The sequence below is a fragment of the Vitis vinifera genome, chromosome 10 (genome assembly GCF_030704535.1).
Source record: "Vitis vinifera cultivar Pinot Noir 40024 chromosome 10, ASM3070453v1".
NCBI lineage: Eukaryota > Viridiplantae > Streptophyta > Magnoliopsida > Vitales > Vitaceae > Vitis > Vitis vinifera.
Window position 1 is genome coordinate 1,569,282 of NC_081814.1, and position 16,430 is coordinate 1,585,711.

The 16,430-nt window shown below is 35.4% G+C and overlaps 3 protein-coding genes across 3 annotated transcripts; 2 read left to right on the forward strand and 1 right to left on the reverse strand.

The window, feature by feature from the left end:
- The first annotated feature begins 5,397 nt into the window (after nucleotides 1-5,397).
- On the forward strand, nucleotides 5,398-6,534 carry LOC104878249 (uncharacterized). The gene has a single exon (XM_010648306.2). The coding sequence runs from the start codon at nucleotides 5,398-5,400 to the stop codon at nucleotides 6,532-6,534; it is 1,137 nt and encodes a 378-aa protein (XP_010646608.2).
- A 2,311-nt stretch (nucleotides 6,535-8,845) lies between these two features.
- Nucleotides 8,846-9,997, forward strand: LOC109122076 (uncharacterized). The gene is made up of 2 exons (XM_059740264.1): nucleotides 8,846-9,116; nucleotides 9,197-9,997. The coding sequence occupies exons 1-2, from the start codon at nucleotides 9,015-9,017 to the stop codon at nucleotides 9,338-9,340; spliced, it is 246 nt and encodes an 81-aa protein (XP_059596247.1). The 5' UTR covers nucleotides 8,846-9,014; the 3' UTR covers nucleotides 9,341-9,997.
- Nucleotides 9,998-11,755: 1,758 nt separating this feature from the next.
- On the reverse strand, nucleotides 11,756-13,946 carry LOC100853249 (transcription factor bHLH121-like; the record flags this gene model as incomplete). The annotated part of the gene is made up of 1 exon (XM_019218251.2): nucleotides 11,756-13,946. A coding segment is annotated over one exon (567 nt), but the record flags the coding sequence as incomplete, so codon positions are not given.
- Nucleotides 13,947-16,430: the final 2,484 nt, after the last annotated feature.

Here is a 16,430-nt window from a genome sequence, read left to right on the forward strand (position 1 = left end):
GTGTAAGAGAGTTACACATTTGAGATTAAATCATGTTTAATGTGTGAATTAAACTTATGATTTAATTTTGAATGTTACAAAGATGAAGAGATTGAGGAAGACAATGAGTTTTTTCTCATCCTTGTAACCTTTTTTCAACCCTAAGAGTGCTATATATGACTTTTCTTCTTTTTGAAATCTTATGTAGAAAAGTGAAAAGGCTTGATCAATCCCAAGACTATTTCCTTTTAGTTCCCAAAAAGATTTCTAGAGGTGGGAGGAAATAGAGTCTTTGGACAAAGTTCCAAGAACTTGTTTGAGCCTTTCTTGTGTTCTTCTTCTTCTTGTTCTTATTTTGTATCTTTGAGAGTTTTATTGTATCAAAGTGAGTGTGTGAGAGTGTTTCCTTTCTCCATTGTATCCAAATTTTCTCAACAGGTACGGCGGTTAAAAGAATGGTGAGAGGAAAGTAGCCATGCAACTATGCATGTGGCTCTAATGAGTTGCCCGAAATGAGGTTTTGGTGGACGACATCTCCTGGAGTTAAACTGAAACTACCAGCCATGAGTACAGAAGGCATGCATTCAAATTTGTCTGACACTGCTGTCTTAAGCAGAGCTAAGCCTGACAGAGGACATTGAGCGTGTGCGAGCTTGACCAAATAAAGAAGACGGTAGGTTTCATTTCTATCGAAGAGAATGAACGGCGGCTTGGCTTCATCACTGATAGAGAGCCAATGACCATGAATCGCCCAATCCGCGGTGCACTATAGTTTTATCAAGAGCTTTCAAAATATCAGCAAAAAAATGCCATCTTGTCTAGCATAGGGATCATTCATCTACGGGAGATAGGGTTTCATCTTCTGCCCGAGGGCATTGACAACTGGGATTCTTGATAAATATACAGCAATTAGAAAAAGTAATATTTAAAATACCATAGATTGGAAAATAATTCCAATTCTACGGCACTTTTGAACACGTAGGATAACACGTAGGATAACACGTAGGATAACCCATTTCCTCAGCCCGTTTTCTTCTTTTCTTCTCTACTTCAAAAATCATTTTGCCCTCTGCCCCAAGCTCATTTTCCCGCACGCCGATTAGGGAAGGGAGATCCTTACCTCAACACCAATAGGAAGGAACTGAAGTGGAGATCTGAGAGACCATTGCCCCTGGTTTTTTCTGTAAGTTTTGTGGTTATATTTGGTGGTGTGGTTGTGTTTGGTCACCGAGAAAGTGTGGGAAAGTTGAAAAAAAATAAAGTTTTCATTTTTTTTTTTACAATGAAACAGAGTAGACTAAAAATTATGGAGAAAGTTTTCATTTTTTTTTTTTTGTGGTTCGGCTCGTTGTGATTTTGTTTGGTTGCCAAGAAAGTATGGGAAAGTTGAAAAAAAATAAAGTTTTCATTTTTTTTTTTACAATGAAACCGAGTAGACTAAAAATTATGGAGAAAGTTTTCATTTTTTTGTGGTTCAACTTGTTGTGATTCTGTTTGGTTGCCAAGAAAGTGTGGGAAAATTGAGAATTTTGTTTCCATTTTTTTTTTCGCCAGCTCGGACACAATATTTGATCCATTTTTTTTTATATAAAAAAACTATTTGGTAATCTGATAATGATTTGCGGGGAAAGGTTGTGTTTTTCAGCCTGGCTCAAAAATCGTGGATTTAGGGTTTGTGAAATTTAAATCCAATGGCACAAAAGCAAAGGGACCCCTAGAACAGCTCCAGAAAGCATAGAGAGCAAAAAAACAAAAGCATTTTTTTTTTTCGTTGGGGGTTTTGCAAAAAGAGAAACAAAGCAATTCTTCTATCTACCCACTTCACCTTGTCTAAGAATCCTTTTTCGGCATCATCTTCTGGTGTATGTTTTGGTTGTGCAATTCCGTTCTTGTTACATTGGTTGTTATGGTTGTTTGGTTTATACTCTTTCATTCAGGGAGCACATTAGAGGTTTGTTTGGATCTTGAAAAGTATGAGGGGAAATAAAGGCGTTGAAAACATCTTGAGGAATGAATCACTCTCAATTAGTGTTTGGTATTTTTTTTTTCTTCCTGTCATCCTTTAACATCCAAGCAGATCCTTGTAAACCAAAACTTGCTCATTTTCTCTCCTGCTTGGAGAGGTGAATAATTCAGTAATTGTAACTTGAGTTAGGTGCATCAAACAATCGTCAAAAGAAACATCACAATTTTGTTGTGGAATTGGAGTAAAAGTAGCTCGTTGTTATAGCCCTGTATTCCCTTATTTTTGCTTTGTTTCTCTTCTTGTGAAAGAGAGGTGAGGAGAAATTTCTTCATGGATATACTCTCTTTTTATTTGTTAAAATTAAAAATAATTATTTGTTTCATTGCTTTCAGTTGTTGCTTTCAGGTGATTGTTTCATTCTTCTATGAGTGAATTATTTTCTATACGAATCCTTGGTTTTTTTGTTTAATAATTTATTAATTCCTTGATAATCCACATACTTCAGTTGAAGGAATAAAGTCAAGGTGGTATCTATAGTATGGTTTAGATTTGGATAAGATTGAATTTGTTTTCATCCGGCTAGATTAATTTTAAAATCTATTTAATATTAAAATTATGATATATTATAAAATAAATGATGATAAATGTATAAAATTTTAATATATCAATAATATTAAAAACACTATGAATAAAATTATGATATATTTTTACTAATCAATTAAGCGAAAAATTTAATTTCAATTATAAAATAGTTATAATTAATTTGCTATTTAAAGTATTTTTTTTAATATTGTATTTATATCATAACTTTTGATATATATTTCTTTAGTGCATATCATATATCATATGGTAAGTTTGCCTTAGTGGAGCTAGGGATGCATGTTGAGCCTTTTGTTGGGGGTTCGAATCCTCTCAACAATAGCAAAAAAAAACTCAATTTTGATTTAAAATCTATTTAATATTAAAATTATGATATATTTTTACTAATTAATTAAATGAAAATTTTAATTTCAATTATAAAATAGTTATAATTAATTTGTTATTTAAAGTGCTTTTTTAATATTGTGTTTATATTCTAACTTTAAATATATATTTCTTTAGTGCATATCATATATCATAGGGCGAGTTTGCCCTAGTGGAGTTGGGCTCAATTTTGAGTGTTAACCACCAATATAAAATATAAATTTGATATTATTTATAATAAAAAATATAAATTTGATAAGTGTACATTGATTAATTTTAAAATCTATTTAATATTAAAATTATGATATATTTTTACTAATAAATTAAATGAAAATTTTAATTTTAATTATAAAATAGTTATAATTAATTTGTTATTTAAGGTGTTTTTTTTAATATTGTACTTATATCCTAACTTTTGATATATATTTCTTTAGTACATATCATATATCATAGGGCAACTTTGTCCTAGTGGAGATGGGGATGCATGTTGAACCTTTTGTTGGGGGTTCAAATCCCCTCAACAACAGCGAAAAAAGCTCAATTTTGAACGTTAACCACCGATATAAAATATATCAAAAGTATAAATGTACTCAATATATTATAAAATTAAATGATGATAAATATATAAATTTTTATATATCAATAATATTAAAAATACTATGAATAAAATTATGATATATTTTTACTAATCAATTAAATGAAAATTTTAATTTCAATTATAAAATAGTTATAATTAATTTGCTATTTAAAGTTTTTTTTTAATATTGTATTTATATCATAACTTTTGATATATTTTTCTTTAGTACATATCATATATCATAGGGCAACTTTGTCCTAGTGGAGATGGGGATGCATGTTGAACCTTTTGTTGGGGGTTCAAATCCCCTCAACAACAGTGAAAAAAACTCAATTTTGATTTAAAATCTATTTAATATTAAAATTATGATATATTTTTACTAATCTATTAAATGAAAATTTTAATTTCAATTATAAAATAGTTATAATTAATTTGTTATTTAAAGTGCTTTTTTAATATTGTGTTTATATTCTAACTTTAAATATATATTTCTTTAGTGCATATCATATATCATAGGACGAGTTTGCCCTAGTGGAGTTGGGATGCATGCCTAACCTTTTGTTAGGGGTTCAAATCCCCTCAACAACACCAAAAAAAGCTCAATTTTGAGTGTTAACCACCAATATAAAATATAAATTTGATAAGTGTACATTGATTAATTTTAAAATCTATTTAATATTAAAATTATGATATATTTTTACTAATCAATTAAATGAAAATTTTAATTTTAATTAAAAAATAGTTATAATTAATTTGTTATTTAAGGTGTTTTTTTTAATATTGTACTTATATCCTAACTTTTGATATATATTTCTTTAGTACATATCATATATCATAAGGCAACTTTGTCCTAGTGGAAATGGGGATGTATGCTGAACCTTTTGTCCAGTTCAAATCCCCTCAACAACAAAAAAAAAGCTCAATTTTGAGCCACTTATAATATAAAATATAAATTTGATAAGTGTACATTGATTAATTTTAAAATCTATTTAATATTAAAATTATGATATATTATAAAATAAATGATGATAAATGGATAAATTTTTAATATATTAATAATATTAAAAACAATATGGATAAAATTATGATATAATTTTACTAATCAATTAAATGAAAATTTTAATTTCAATTATAAAATAGTTATAATTAATTTGTTATTTCAAGTATTTTTTTAATATTGTATTTATATCCTAACTTTTGATATATATTTCTTTAGTGCATATCATATATCATAGGGCAAGTTTGCCCTAGTGGAGGTAGGGATGCATGTTGAAATACTATCTTTTTTTGAGCATGGATATACTATCTTTTTATTTGTTAAAATTAAATAATTTATTTTGTATAAAATGAATACATTAAATTGAATATGATAAATTAAAATAAATTTAATTTGATTTAGACTTACATATATTTTATTTGATTCTTTTTAGGTACATGAATGGATAGTTTGCTTACAATTGTGTGTTACAAGGATGGTGAAATAATTGATGGCCCAAATGGGGTGTGTTACAGTTGTCCTCCTAAAAAAGGTGTCTTAGTGAACAATTTGATCAAATATGATGAGTTGGAGGATAAGTTGTGTCATGTTATGTCGATCGATCGCACTCATACCATGTTATCCATGATATTTCGGTATCCAATTCTTATGTCGATTGGAAATGGAAACATTAACTATATACAATTACCAATTAAAGATGATGATGATGTAAGGTTAATGTTTCATGTTGTAGCACAAATCCCACCATCGAATACTATTGAAATGTATTTGCAGACACGTCCAAGGGATCATTCATCTGAGTTAAGTCCATCATTTGATCAAGAAATTATGGGTCATGATGTGGAAATACCTGCAAAGGGGAATTCGGCAGTGTAGATTGATGAAATGGATGAGAATTTAGCACACAATGACGAAATGGGGGGGAATTTGGCAGTAGTAACTCAGTCAGTCATGGGAGCGACAAACAATTATGTTGACATCCCATTTACAAATGAAAATGATGATGTGGAATTTTATGATGAGGACGAGATTAATGAGATGCATTATGATGATGAACCTCCAACAAATAAGGTTTCTTCAGATGATGGTGAGCATGTTATGCCTTCCCCAATGTTCAAACAATTGAATTGGGATGCAATAAATAGCATGACTGTTGAGCCTCTCACACCACGTACTGGATTGTGGAATGAATCCAATGAGTTGTTTAAAGGATTGAGATTTGAGAGTAAAGAAGACTTGCAATATGCTGTAAAACGTTATGCAATATGTCGGAATCAACATTTGGTGGTTTGTGAATCAGAACCACAATTGTGGGCAGTGAGATGTAAGAAGTGGCAGGAAGGATGTAATTGGAGGCTTCGTGCATGTCGTCGTAAAAGCCATGGAATGTTTGAGATAACCAAGTACGCAGGTCCTCATACTTATGTTTACCCTAAATTATCACAAGACCACTCTCAATTGGACTCTACATTGATTGCAAGAGAGATCCAAAATGTAGTTCAGAGGGATCACACTACCTCTATTGCTACATTACACCAGATAGTGAAGGATAAATTTGGATATGATGTCCATTATAGGAGAATTTGGGAAGCTAAGAGAAAAGCAATGCTTAGAGTTTTTGGTGATTGGGATGAATCTTATCAAGCATTGCCGAAGTGGATGAACATCCTTCAGCTAACTAATCCTGGAACAAAGGTTGTTTGGAAGACAATACCTTTAGGAGGGATTTCTGGGAACGTGCGGTTTATGCGTGTTTTTTGGGCATTTGGGGCAAGTGTTGAAGGGTTCAAACATTGCAGACCAATTATACAAATTGATGGTACATTCCTATATGGAAAATACATGGGGAAGCTTTTAATTGCTACTTCAATTGATGGAAATGGTCATGTATTCCCCCTTGCGTTTGCAATTGTTGAGGAAGAATCACAGGATAGTTGGCCTTGGTTTCTTATTGCATTGAGGCATCACGTCACTCAAAGAGAAGGGATATGCTTAATTTCAGATCGCCATGCAGGAATAAATGCTGCTGTTAGAAATCCATCAGTTGGATGAAGCCCTCCTCATGCGCAACATCGATACTGTCTTAGGCATGTAGTGAGCAATTTTAATGACAAATTTAAGAATAAGGTCTTAAAAGAGTTGGCGTATAGAGCTGGATGTCAACATCAACCGCAGAAGTATGAGAGATACATGGAGGAGTTAAAACGATTGGATGAAAAAAGTGTGGCTTGGTTTTCAAAGTTAGACACTCAAAAGTGGACTCAAGCATATGATCTAAGATATCGGTATGGGTGGATGACCACAAATATTGCTGAGTGCATTAATGGGGTGCTTAAGGGAGCGCGAATGTTACCTATCACTGCACTTGTTCAATTAACTTTTTATCGATGTGTGTCATACTTTGAGACTCGTAGAGCAGAGATACGTGCTAGAATGGCAGTTGGAGATGTGTACACTGCGTATGCAATTGAAAAATTTAGAAGAGCCGAGGCCAAAGCTAGTGGACACACTATCACCATTTTCCATCGAATTCATGAAACATTTGAAGTAATTACTGCTCTCCATGGGTTTCATATGGATAAAGGACGTAACAAACAAGTGGTTAAGCTTAATGAAGGTACATGTAGTTGTAATAAGTGGCAATCATTTGGCATTCCATGCTCACATGTGCTAGCTGTTTCTGCTCATATGAGGATTGATAGTTGGCAATTAGTTAAAAAATACTATAGGTTGGATGCCTATGCCAGTTGTTACGCTCCTGAATTTAATCCCATTCCTCATGAATCTTATTGGCCGTATCCTGATTTTCCTATTCTCCACCCTGACCCAACTTCAATGAGGGATAAGGGGCGTCCTAGATCATCAAGGATAAGGAATGAAATGGATTTGAAGGAACCAAGCGTTAGGATTCGATGTGGTTTATGTAAAATAACGGGTCATAATCGTCGCAACTGTCCCACAAAAGATGGAGGGCAATCCTCCAACCCCCTTCCTCATGACAATTAAAGTATGAAAGATTATCCATTTTGATAATATGATATTTTTATGTAATGTCTGTAAATTTATAATCATACTAATGATATTAAGAATTAATGGTTATTTGGTATATGTAGGTATCACCACACGATGGAGCCGGGACCCTTGGATTCGACAGTTCTACATGGACAGGCCACACACAGGTCATCTGCAGCATGGACAGGTGTTGACTCGAAGGAGCTTCATTGTAGACGACGTGAGGCGATCTTCCATCGCACTAGTGTACTAGATGGACGTATTATTCCTTTGTTGCAGCAGGCAGGCTTCTATGGTGTTGCACGCTTAGGATTCATTTCCTTAGATTGACATCTTATTACTGCATTTGTTGAGAGATGGCGACCTGAGACTCATACCTTCCACTTACCTCAGGGAGAGTGCACGATTACACTACAGGATATTGCCATGTTGATTGGACTACCAGTAGATGGAGATGTAGTTACTGGTAGCACATGTTTAGATTGGAGACGTGTATGTTATTCTCTATTAGGACTCACTCCTGGAGATACAGACATAGATGGCCAGCGCCTTCATCTTACATGGTTGAGTCAGAGCTTCCCTACTTTGGCACCAGATGCTGATGAGGAGTCTATTCAGCGTTATACTAGGGCTTATATCTTACAGCTCATTGGAGGTTTTCTATTTTCAGGAAAGTCTAGTGATAAGGTGCATCTTATGTTTTTACCCCTTCTAGAGGATTTTGAGGTTACTGGTAGGTATAGTTGGGGTAGTGCCTATTTAGCTTGGCTTTATCGACAGTTGTGTCGAGCCTCTCATATCAATACACATGATATATCTGGCCCACTGATTTTGCTCCAGTTATGGGTATGGGAGAGGTTCCCATTTATTGCACCTCATCGTTTACGTATAGCTCCACATGATGACCAGCTGCCTCCACCTCCATTGGCCATTCGGTATATATTATAAAATTACGACAAATTTTACTATTATAAGGATATATGCATAAACTTAAATTCTAACATTTTTTATTTATTTAACTATGCTTTGTTATTTTAATTTTATAGGTGGAGAGATGAGTTTCAGACTACTTCGATTAGCATGCACGTCTTAGCTCAGTATAGGCACCATCTTGATCCACTTACAGCAGATTAGGTGATAAAAGTGTGATTCATTTCTTATACTTGTTTCTCTAAACAAATTCTAAACCACTGATTATATCTAACGTTTCTTGGGTACAGATTATATGGCAGCCTTATGTTGATGACATGAATGTTGGTCTTCCTGATTATTGTACTGCTGGGAAAGATATATGGTGCACTATCTCACCTTTGATATGTTTCCACATAATTGAATGACATAGACCTGATCGAGTATTGCGGCAGTTTGGTTTTCGTCAAGGGATTCCTCAACCATGTGATAATGAGTCAATCTTACACAAATGTGATTTGAGAGGTAGACATGATGTTGATTGGACTACTCGACATGGAGACTACATTCGACGTTGGAGCTCTAGGCGTGAGCATATTGCTAGAGGCGAGATGGCTATAGGTTCATTAGGGTATCATGATCCATACATGGTGTGGTATCGCTCCATTACTATTCGGTTTCTTACTCGGACTGGGTCCTTCCACGAGCTATTGGTAATTTTCATGTTTTATCTTTTTATTAAAGTTTATTTTATTTTTATAAGAATTTAATTTAACTCTTATTTGACTTACAGACTACCAGCATACACCAGATATATGATATTGCACCTCCAGATGATTTCCGCATTCGCAGGCTATGTACTACTGTATTAGAGGCCATACATGAGATGGATCGCTTAGATGCTCCATTTAGTGTTGATGCTACTACACAACTCTAGCCTCCATCAGGAGATGTACGACCTACACGACGAGGGCCTCGTACGAGGGAGATTAGGCATACACCAACTGTTGCCCGAGTGTGACCATCGACTGACATTAGTCCACCACCTCATCAGCAGCCTACATCATCCATTACTCGATCAGGAGGTGTACGGACTAGAGAGGGAGGGCCTCATACGAGGAGTAGTCCACCACTTTACCAGCAGCCGATATCACCCATTACTCGATCAGGAGGTGTACGAACTAGGGGAGGAGGGCCTCATACGAGGAGTAGTCCACCACCTCATCAGTAGCCGATATCACCCATTACTCGATCAGGAGGTGTACGGACTAGAGGCCGAGGGGCTCATACGAGAGGGACTAGGCATACGTTTGTTCTTAGAGATGCACCATCGACTGACATTAGCTTGCCACCTGTTCAGGAGACTCCTATTACACCTATGGAGGTGCCATCCACTCCACCTGTAGTACCACTTGTTGCATCATCACCACCATCGATAGAGGCTACATTGGTTCATGAGGAGTTAGTTCATATAGCAAATGATGATCAACAAGGACAAAAGACTAATCGTGGTCGAGGACATGGTCGAGGACGTGGTAGGAGACGTGGTCGTGGAGCTCATGGAGGGTTACATGTTAGCCCTATAGAGCCATTAGTGGAGCATGCACATCATAGACGTCCATTACGGAAGAGGAAGGCTCCTTCGTGCGGTACACATTGAGGATGTTACTACATATGACTTATATTTTGGATACTATTAGTATTTTGCATATCATTATTTTGGACAAATACTCTAGATGTATGTTTTTACTTGTTATATTTTGGGTTAACTAACTTTTTATTAACGTAAGTTCTATAGTATTCCATCTATTTTGGACTTATTTTACACAAAATAGTATTGTTACTATTTTGGAAAGGTGCTGATTTTGATATTTGGTTTACTTGTTTTCATTGGTTTTGGATTGAATGTCAAAATACTGATTATAATGTATACAGGTGATAAACTTTAAACATTTGGTTGTACAGTAGGTAATACTAATTAAGAGATAGAATTTTTTTTTTCTTTTGTGGAAGGTGTCTCTTCAAGAGACACCTTCAGCATAAATTCGAAAATTTCTACTATGTATGGAAATTGTGGAAAGTGTCTCTTGAAGAGACACCTTTAGTATAATTTTATTTTTTGGGAATTGTAGAATGTCCCTTTTCAAAATTCGACATTTTCACTGAAAAATTGTTGAAAGTGTCTCTTCAAGAGACACTTTCAGTATAAAGCAAATTTTTTTACAAATAATGAAAATTGTGGAAAGTGTCTCTTGAAGAGACACCTTTAGTATAATTTTATTTTTTGGGAATTGTAGAATGTCCCTTTTCAAAATTCAAAATTTTCACTGAAAATTTGTTGAAAGTGTCTCTTGAAGAGACACTTTCAGTATAAACCCAATTTTTTAAAAATTATGAAAGGTGTCCGAATATAATTCCATTTTTTTGTAATTATGGAAGGTGTCTCTTCAAGAGACACCTTCAGCATAAATTCAAAATTTTCCACCGTTTGAATGGAAATTGTGGAAAGTGTCTTTTGAACAAGCACTTTCAGTATAAACCCAATATTTTTAAAATTGTGGAAGGTATCAAGAGACACATTTCACAATTCCCAAAAAATGGAATTATATTGAAGGTGTCTCTTGAAGATACACCTTCTATTATTTTAAAAAAAATGGGTTTATACTGAAATTGTCTCTTGAAGAGACACTTTCCACAATTTTCATACATTAAAGAGAGACATCTTTAACTTTAAAATCATTTCTACAAATAAAATACATATTGGATTTTGTGGAATTGTGTAAAGTGTCTTTCCAAGAGACACATTTAGTATAAATCTAATTTTTTGGAATTCTAGAAGGTGTCTCTTAAAGAGACACCTTTGGTATAAATTAAAATTTTTAGGAATTGTAGAAGGTGTCTCTTCAAGAGACATCTTTAGCTTTAAAATCAAATTTATAAGACATTCAAATTTTTGAGGAAAGTGTCTCTTCAAGAGACACCTTTAATGAATATTGGATTTTTTGTCACGTGGAAAGTGTCTCTGCAAGAGACACCTTTAATACATATTGGATTTTTTGCCACGTGGAAAGTGTTTTTTCAAGAGACAACTTTAATGTAAATCAAATTTTCTGAAATTGTAGAAGGTGTCTCTTCAAGAGACACCTTTAGCTTAAATTCAATTTTTTCATGATTTTGAAAATTGTGGAAGGTGTCTCTTCAAAAGACACCTTCCACGTGGCCAAAACTGCTGTAAATCTATCAATATTTTCAAAACTACCATTTTTTAATTATAATTTTTTAAAATTGCCGCAAAAGTTAAAAAAGCCCTTGACAACTGTACCAATCTCAGTTGATTGCTCCTCTTTTTTGAATGGGCAGCACTGACAAAAGACCTTGATGTTACCTATGACATTATCTCCTGTCTCTTGGTCTTGGTTATACACCTTCTTTCTCTTTATTCGTTCTTCAATATGCTTCATCTCAAACCCACACATTGCACAAGTAACGCCTGGACATCAACAACCATTTGATTCATCTCAAAAATGGAACCAGCACACTCATGTGCTTCACGAGAAGGCTGTAAATGCTCTCATTTTATCAACCCAAACATTAAATGTAGTAACCCAAACCTCGACAAGCAGCTTCACAACCCGGAGATATTGTAAAGACTAACGTGTCAGCAAATGCAAGTAGACCACTCACATATGTTACCAATTTTCCCCTGAAATTCCTCAACATCCTATGCACTTCGCATTCGGAGCATACCCAGTGGAGTTGAACGAAGTGAGCCCACAATTCCATCAAAACCAGGTTCAAAAGCCTCATTGTTAACGCGGAACCTCATTGTATACCTTCAGCTTCTGGCGCTTTTCCAAACAGCCATGCGTGTTTACTTCGATCACGCTGATGCCTAGAAAGAGTCATCTCCTTGTAGACGTACTAAAAAAATTCATTGGTGTGCACTGTCAAATGCTTCGAGCATTGAGCTATGTGTATACAAATCTGACATGAGGAAAATACCGCCACCATCCATGCATATACTAGAAACAAACAACAGCATCATCGGTGGCCATACATTGACACTTGGCTGTCAAATCTGAAGGAAAGTCTGAATATGAAGCATGTTGTCTCCTTATGAGCTCTTCAGTCTCCTCATACCGTGAAGAAGAATTTTTAGATGGGGGTGAAGGAAGTGTATTTATGGGGTATTAAAGAAGTGGTTTTGATGGTGGAATGAAATGTAGAGATAAGAGGTATGGTGACGGGCATGATGGGCATGGAAGATGGTTTTGGCTAGAGGAGGTGAGTAGTGTGAGAAGTGAACGGTGATGGGTATAGTGATGGCAAGATAGATTAGAGATATGAGTAGCGAGTTTGAGGGGTAGTAAAGGATGGAGGTGCAGGTACTATGGATTAAGGTCGTGGGTAGATGGATATGGGGGGACCATTGAAGGTGATGGTGTGCATGTCATCAGTGAAACAGATGGTGGGAAATAATGGGAAGTGGGTTTGGTAGTCATGAAAAATGGGTTTCAAGAGAAAGCTTTGGAAGGATGTTAAGGGGTCATGCATATGCAGAGGATTGAAAAGAAATGAATGGGGAATGAATGGTGGGGTGAGTGATGGAAATTAGTGGGATTAATGGGTATTATGGGTATGGAAAGAGGAAAAGGGGTAGTGGGATGGGTATTGGATACAGGCAGCGAGCATGATGACAGTGAGTATGGAGGCAGCGAGTTTAGGAACAGGGCAGTAGGGCAGTAGGGCAGCAGGTTAGATAGGTAAGTTTATCCATCTCTGGCAAGGCTCAGATTTGTGCTGAACTTCAGTCAATCAATCCACCAAGATTGCTCTCATCTTATCGTCTATTTCAACTTAGGAATCCCTATAATCATGTAATTGGCTCACATTCTCAATCAATTTACAGAACTTGTAAATGTCCTCCACATGATCCACTGTAGCCAAGTCTCTACTGGCATCTGCTACATCAAATGTCAACAACCTGCTCCTCCAGGCAGACACGTGTATGAAAATCTTAATGATCTTCCAAAGAAAGGGTATGGCTGCATAGATGGATGCATGGGAATTGAACCTGTAGGGATAGGCACTGGGACTGGCATTGGAAACGGGTAAGAAGGTGGACTTACAACAACTGAGGGATCAATGGCAGACCATGGGAACATAGCTCTGAGGCTCTGCTGATACTGAACATTAAGGTTCTTAGTAGCCGATTTGAGGGATGCCTTCTCTTCTCTGAGATCATTCTTCTCCTGAGTTAACTCACGGGATTCTTCATTTAGTGATGCATTCTCAGCTTTCAGTTTCTCAACTTGAGCTGTCAAGTCCTTAAGCAATTGAATTGTATCAGAAAGAATGGTTGCTTTATCATTTTTGGGCCTATCAGGGTCTAAGGCATTTCCTAACTCTATAAACTGCTCATTCAACCGACCCCTCCTCAATTTCTCCCTACCAGCCTTCTGAACCTTCCTTGCAGTAACAAAATCCTTGAATTCCCCCTCAGACCTCTTGCTGGAGTCTGGGTGTGAGCACGTGAGGAGACACGCGGGTCAGGAGGTGGGTAGTGAGTGGACTGGCAGAAAGCTTCGGGGTTCAGATGATCCATGGCGGCCGCATGATACTTAGCTTTTGATCCGGCTCCAGGCTAATACTGACATGAAAGCTCGCTCATATTCTTATTAAATCAATCCCCCACAATTTTTGCCCTCTTGGTAGCATCCATTAGATACTTTTTTAGCTGGGCATATATTGCCCTGGCTCAGATGATTTCCAAAGGATAGAACCAAATTCATAATCCCAACCTTCTAAAGTAGAGCCTAAACTGTGCAATTCCAGCTAGCATCTTTGACAGCCAATGACCAACAAGCAAGCCACCATAACCACGAAGTAAACAGCAGGCGCAAACAAACAGTATCCCCAAGAAATAATGAAACTAAGAAATGATTGAGAACCGGGTATAGAGAGCCAAGAGGTCCCAAAAACAGAGCATACATAATCACACTCCAATTAACATCCTGGATTTAGTCTCCTTACATTTGCACCTTAGTAGTTCTTTGTTCTCTCAGGCAGGGATGAAAGAACTGGTGCGCACCATGGACGGGTACTAGGAACAGGGGAAAATGGCAAAACAGAGTACAAATAATAGGAGCAGAGTGAACCCATACCAGCCTCATGTTATGCATCAATCAATGGGCTCAGATGAAGGTGAGTGAAATCAAATGAGTATCAAACAAGAATCAAAGCATGATTACAGATATATCATGGGGAAAATGAAATAAGTGTTGGAATTTTTATGTGTGGACTTACATAATTAATTTGATAATATCATAAATCAGTGTTAATTTATTTTTGCATTGTGGTCCATAATGGGACTGGACACATATTGTTGCTTGATTTTTTATGGGCTCACCCTAATTCACTTGACTGGCCCATTAAGTCAAGTCGTCCAACTAAAGTGTGTAATGTGCAATATATATATATATATATATATATATATATGTATGTATTTATTTGTATATATATATATATATAGATGTGTTTGCATTTTTTGGGTGAGCATCCTTTCTTCTCTTTGAGAGCTCTCCCGGCAAACACACTCACACACTCCACTTTGGACTGAATTTTGGGAGACAAGGGAAGAGTTCATTGATCGCTCATTCTCGGACCATCACGCACCCGGAAAGCAGATTATTGGATATCAAAGGAGAGCAGAAATGGCTTCTCAAAGCATGAACCAAGGTAACGGACTGAATTTTGCTGTTAAATGCATGCTTAATTGTCAACATGTGATCCTATGCAATTTAAATTCTCTTCAATTGGTATCAGAGCACGACTTGGTTCTGGAGAAGAAAAAAAAAAATTTCGCCCAAAATTTCACGCATTTTTTGTCAAAAATACATAGATTTCCATCCTAAAACATCAATTCTTCAATCCAAACCCAAAAAATTGCACAAAAAACGCATAATAGCAAGAACCAAACAAGCCCTAATTTTCGAAATATCATCAAATGAGCTCCAAAAATCACAAAATTTGATGGGTTTTGCTCCAAACAATATTCTCTACAAGTTTCCAACAACAATCGGGCTTGAAAACAGAGAATCAACATCAAACGAGAAATAAAATTCCAAAAAAAATGGCTTCCATAACAGGAAACGGGAAACCCAAAAATTAACCCAAAATTGCAGCTCAAATGTCAATCAGCTGGAGGAGAAGATGAATAGTGATGTGATGACGTCATCATGACGTCATAAAAAAAAAAACAAAATAATTTTTTTTTTTTTTTGTTTGTTGCCTTGGTATTCTTGGATTGATTGTGTATATGCTAGAATTATTATGCATTTTGTTAAATTTGACTTTATTGGGACAATTATTATTATTATTGTTCTTTATGGTATAATGTTGTCCTATGTCAATTTTGTTAAATATTTCAATTTATTGAGGCAATGAAACACACTTGTGTGATTGCCTATCGCAATTCCAAGTGTGTCAAATTGTGAAAATTAAGATATTTTGAATTTTATTCATGACAATAGTGAACATATATGTGGTTGCCTATCGTGACCCTATATGTGTCAAATTGTCTTTGCTGAGATAATTTAACTCCCACATTTAATCGCTTTATTATTATGATTACTAAAATCCATACGGGTATTGTAATTGTCCTATCGATGATAACAATGCTTGGTAGGATGCTTAGATTGGTGAAGGAAATTAATTGTATATTATGAACCGTACTAATTTTCTTTGCCCTTTCGGTAATAAAATTAGTACATCTTGGTTGTAATATTTAATTAGTTGTCCTTACCGCCATGGAATTTTCAAAATTCCAAGCTATTGCTAAATTGAGAAATTATGGAAATTAGCAAATGCATGATATTGTAATAACATGCATACTGTTGAATTTTGCTATTTTCCAGCTACCAGCAATCCTGGTATTTCTCTGCAATTGTCTGCCATCAAACCTCTTACTGGAAATAATTTTGAAGAATGGTTTGAGTCCTTTAACGTGCATATGACTTTGCAAAATC

Bases quoted from the DNA above. Each gene is read 5' to 3' on its own strand.
- LOC104878249 (XM_010648306.2), top strand. From the start codon at position 5,398: ATGGGGGGGAATTTGGCAGTAGTAACTCAGTCAGTCATGGGAGCGACA.
- LOC109122076 (XM_059740264.1), top strand. From the start codon at position 9,015: ATGGCTATAGGTTCATTAGGGTATCATGATCCATACATGGTGTGGTAT. The intron at 9,117-9,196 runs GTAATTTTCATG...TTTGACTTACAG, and splicing joins GGTCCTTCCACGAGCTATTG to ACTACCAGCATACACCAGAT.